At 38.8% G+C, this 5,395-nt stretch overlaps 1 protein-coding gene across 1 annotated transcript in view; it reads right to left on the bottom strand.

The window, feature by feature from the left end:
* Window positions 1-5,395, bottom strand: part of LOC107686990 (xylosyltransferase 1-like) — a 60,110-nt gene that overhangs the window by 4,020 nt on the left and 50,695 nt on the right. The window contains exons 8-9 of the mRNA XM_016484118.1: window positions 3,373-3,638; window positions 518-713 (exon numbers count right to left, since the gene is read on the bottom strand). Of these exons, the coding sequence (XP_016339604.1) occupies window positions 518-713; window positions 3,373-3,638 (462 nt within the window). The remainder of the gene's footprint in view (window positions 1-517; window positions 714-3,372; window positions 3,639-5,395) is intronic.

Raw genomic sequence — 5,395 nt, 5'->3', positions numbered from 1 at the left:
GAACATGTACCCTTGGCTTCCAACAGATAAACTGAGGGCAGTTCAGCGTTAAGTCATTATTTTATCCCCATACTCGTGGCAGACAAATCACTGATTACGCCAAAGGGCAAGATGACAGGTATGGCGCTGCCTGACAGCTAAATCAATGAAGAACGCCTGAATTATTGGTTGTTTAACAGAGTATGTCAAGCACAATGTGCAGCAGTGTAAGATTGCCAATAATATTCAGAGGTCAATTTTCTTAGCAATGAATACATTCTGAGTGTACTGCGGGGGCGATTCTGCACCTATAGACTGCTAATACATTTCTACTGCAGTGAGCCAGAAGAAAATAAACATTGTCTTAAAACTTTTATTTATGAAAAACTGCACGATGACAGTTTGTTCATGAATAAAAATGACAAACAGAAAATACATAAATGTGCTACCCATCATCGCTTAACTATCAGAATATACAAAAACATTTCCTCTCCAGTGTGTTTGTGTGTGTGTATTGTAATACCGTGAGTTTACTAACCTCTGCAAACTGCAGTCTGTTGAAGGTATTGGGTGGATTGGTGAACCTGAAGAACTGTTTGGGCATGACACAGGTCTCTAGGGTTTCCAGTTTGCTGGTCGCCAGGTTGGTGGCATGATGCCTGACCAGGTATCCCTGGAACTCATCAGACAGGAAGTAGATGTGGACAGACACAGGATGTCCCATGGCAAAATACCTAAAGGCACAAAAGAAGTCATTTAACCCTCATTTAATAATTCACAACCCTTGCATTTAGGGAGCCAAATTAACTTCTGCCACATTTGCCAATGGCGTATTCATTGGGGAATTTTTTTTAAATATTATTTCTTACTGGTAATGATATATATATAAGCGTTTTGCATTTTTTGAAAAAATATATTTTTGACTATTTTTGACAAAAGACTGATTTTGACTCAACATTACATACTCCCACATAGATTAGTCTAGATTTTTTCCTTGTATACACTACTTTTCATTAGCTTGGGGTCTTTTGAAATAATCTAATACTTTTATTCTTTAACAATGCATTAAATTGATCAAAGGTTAGAGTAAAGAGATGTATAAAATTTCAAAAGAAAAAAGTTTCCCTTCTTACAAAAAACAAAACATGATTTCCACACAAACAATAAGCATTGCAATTGTTTTCAAAATTGTTCATTGTGCACCACATCAGCATATTATAATGATTTCTGAAGGATCATGTGACATTTTTTTAAAACAAATAATATTTCACAATATTACTGTTTTTACTTTATTTTTGATAAAATAAATGCCTTGGTGAGCATAAGAGACTTATTTAAAAAAAAAAACAAAAAAAAAATCTTACTGACCCCAAAGATTTGAACGGTAGTGTATATTTTTTTTATAAACTGTTAAGACAGTTTGCACTGTAAAAACCAACACAGAACTTCCTTAAGACCAGTTATTCGACTAGTAATTGTCTTCAGTATTTCATAATTACTTCTGGCTTTGTTAACAAGCTCTTCACCCCCAAAAAACCCTGAAAAAACTTCTGAGCAACCAAACCAATAGTTTTGTATTCTGAGTGAAGTTTATTTTCTCTAGACGTGAGGTTGTAGAGAGGTGAGAGAAGCGCTGGGCTGTGAGACACTCAGACAGACAGACAGAAGGAGGAGCAGCAGGAGCTGATAGAGACACAGGCGGCCATGCGGAGCGGATGGCTGCTCTCACAGCGATCTCCGCCGCTCATCAGTATTCCAGCACAGGCTGGAGGTGCTCCATTCCAGCACCGCTTGCTTGACAAACAGAACAGCAAATATTTACACCAGTGCGGCACCCCCCACCTCCTCCTTCCCCGTCCTCTGTCACTGCAGGAGGTGGGCAGCATGCAGGGACTAACAGAGCAGCTATTCAAGCAGCCCACCTCAGCCTCTAACCGCTGATGTCACAGAGGCCTGCGAAAAACAGAGCGCTGCCTCACTCGCAGACCCTGAGCGCCACCACCCAACCCCCACCAACCAGCAACAACCGCCTCCTTGTGTTGATGAGTCCAAATACTGCAGGGTCCAAATACTGTAGCTCACTTGTCTAAATGCGCCAGCGCTCTCCTCGCACAGAAACAGCAGCGACGTCAGGCATTACTGCACTGATAAACACATAAACACAGCAGCCAGACTGACAAACTCTCTCGGCTCTGTCCGTCCGTCTCTCTCTCTTCTCTATCTCAGTAATGACAGATGTTTGGACAGCTGAGGAACTTCAGATCTGCTGCGAGTGAGATCAAACAAAGCCGCGCTTCCCTCGGCAGACAGCACAAATGAGTGTGCACTTCTTTAGCTTTCAGAACAGCCAGAATGCCAATATAAATACGGTTATAAACAAAACATAATTATTACTATGAAAAACCCACATAAACAAAAACATGGACACACAAATGTTAGAGGAACAATGTACTTGAAATGAAATGATGTTTTAAACAATATCATTTATTTAGAGCAGTGATTGGTGGGATGCCAATCAGAAAGGATGATCTCGAGTTGCAGAATCATTACTCAAGTGAAATTCAAAGTCAAAAGTAATCTCTGAAATATTTCAAAGTCCAAACATATTTATGGAGGTTTTAATGGAGAAATATTAATGGGTTTTAATGGGGTACAACAGTAATAAAATCAACTAATTAAATTATTGTTAAAATAAAATTAACAGTAAATTAAACTAAATGAATAGTCAAAATGTATTAAAACACTGGGCTAAAAATGCATTAAATGAAATACCAATTCTTTACTATATTTATTATAAATATATAATCAAAATGAGGGTGTAGTATTTAATATTATTGATGAAATGATCTATAATTTTAAAATCACTTTTAAAAATGATTGAAAATTAATTTTACTACAATATTTCACATTTTTTCTCGACAACGTCAAAAGCTGTGCATCCAATCAGATTCTTTGTAATTTTGGTGCAAATTTATCTGTCACTTGTTAGAATCTAGCTAATGAGATGTCATCTGGAAATCCTTGAAAACTATGAACAACCCTATTGAAGGTAAAATAACATAAACTACATTAAAAACAAGTTCTCTTGCAATGAGAATTAAAAAACGGTTTGTGTCGACTATAATGTGCAATTATGAATTATTGATTGCAGAGTATGAATTCATCATCATTCAATTACCATCCAGCGATTTAAGTCGTCTCACGATTTCCAGTGTAAAATCTGGGTCCTGACGTAAACCCACTGATTTTCAGAAAGGTGCAAGCTGCTCTTTTCCATTCAACAAAAGCCAATGGCAAACCCCAAACAAGTCAAAACAATAGATTTAGATCACCTAAACGCAAAGAGCAAATCCTGACAACTCATTTTGCACTTCAAGGAAAATGTGTACTGACCTGCAGCTGTTGTCACTGGTGTCACCCTGTAATGAGTTGGCAGTCCGTGCCAGACCTAATCGGGCGAAGGCATGATAGTGAGTGAGATGCGCGTCGGACAGGCTGTGAATACCATCCACTTCATCAAAAACATTCTCCCAGTAGGCCTTGAGACCCGGCGTGCCCTGGGGCATACTCCCGAACAGGAAGACGTCCAGCTGATTCACTATCTCTTGATTTACACTGGCTTCAAACTTCCTTGCGAAGAATGTGGGCCTGGTGGTTTGCTGATGGAGACAAATACAGAGAGAGAAAGAAATAGAGAGCGTGAGTGTGAAGACAAAGAGACGCTGAGAGACAAGACAGCCTGCTGAGACTGTGAGAAGCAGGAAGAGAAAGAGAGATAGTGACAGAGCGAAGCGACTGAAAACTGAAAAGCATGGCACACCATCCAGTATGATGTGCTAGAAGGGGGAACAAGCTAAAAGAATCAGATACGGAAATTCTCCAGAGATAATTGATGGCAAAAAATCTGAATCAAAGTGGCATATCTCTGGTATAAAACTGTGGTGTTGCTTTTTATTCACATCCACCTCGCCTCCCCGCAGACTAACATATGTAACGTAAAACAGATAAGAAGAAGGACAACATCTGTGAAGAACCAAAAATATCAAAAATCTTCATGCTTGAAATAGTTTTCAGGCTACATCAGACCCCTGACAGATATCTTTCAGGAGACCGTCCTAGAAGATGGAAAAATCAAAACACGAGTCATGAAAGGAATGAAAATTCCCCAAAATTAAGATTCTGTCATCATTTACTCATCCTCATGGCTTTCCAACCCCATATGACTTTCTTTATTCCATGCAACACTAAAGAGAAAGTTCAGAAGAACATGATCAGTGTGATTTATAAACAAATAATTTAAACCGGTAATAGGCTGTAGCCAGGGTAGTGCCAACATTTCTGACAGGAATGAAAACAAGGCTGTGAGGGATAGAAATGCAGTGCGTTCAAGAGATTGCACTGTTATTTAACAACATATCGATTTTTCAGCTGACAAAACGTCTTTCTGAGAAAAAAAAACTTACACCGTGTCTACACCAGATGCGAAAGTTGTCGTGTCGCACCGCGCTGCAACAGCTAAAGTCTGTCTACACTGGAAGCCACAAAGCGACCATTGCAAATCATTTGAACTTTGTGTCAGTACATCATAAATAGAACGAGGCATCAGTTTACTGTCAGGGATTTGTCGTGTCACTTTGCGCCGCATCCAGTGTAGACACGGTGTAGACGTACAGTAATCAGAAACTCCATAAAACAATGGTGAAAGTTGCGAGTTGTGAAAATTATGTGATCTAGAACTTTTATACAGTGTGTGCCACTGTAAAAACTGTTGTTAAATTCCATTTAGCAGTGAACTAAGGTCTACTATGAACTAAATCAAGTGATTAATTGGAAAGATCTGATTCATAAATCATTCAGACTGTTAAACTGGATTGATGTATTTATTTGAAAATTGTGAAAATAAGACGTCGTAACTCTTTGCAACAATTCTTTTTATTATAATTGCATAGAAAAGAGCAAACTGTACAATTCTTTAGAGGGTTAGTTCACCCAAAAATGAAAATTAGCTTGTGTTTTACTTATCCTCGAAGCATCCTAGGTGTATATGACTTTCTTCTTTCAGACGAATCCAGTCTGAGTTACATAAAAAATTGTCCTGGCTATTCCAAGCTCTATCATTGCAGTCAGCGGGTGTTGCATTTGAACAGTCCACAAGTCATCAAATAAAGCACTTGCATTCATAATAAAACGTGCCGCAGACGGCTCCGGGGGATGAATAAAGGCCCCCTGTAGCGAATCCATGAGTTTTTGTAAGAAAAATATCCATATTTCAAACGTAATAAACACTTTTCTCTCACTTCCGCTGACTGTCATACACTGAAGCAGTTCCGGCGGATGACGTAAGACGCGCGGCGTTGCGTTTTATTATGAATGCAAGCGCTTTATTTGACGACTTGTGCATTGTTTAACTGCAACA

The sequence above is a fragment of the Sinocyclocheilus anshuiensis genome, unplaced genomic scaffold (genome assembly GCF_001515605.1).
Source record: "Sinocyclocheilus anshuiensis isolate Anshui unplaced genomic scaffold, SAMN03320099.WGS_v1.1 scaffold1287, whole genome shotgun sequence".
NCBI classification, from domain to species: domain Eukaryota; kingdom Metazoa; phylum Chordata; class Actinopteri; order Cypriniformes; family Cyprinidae; genus Sinocyclocheilus; species Sinocyclocheilus anshuiensis.
Note: the sequence above shows the minus strand (reverse complement) of the source record. Positions and strands in the feature narration are given on the sequence as shown.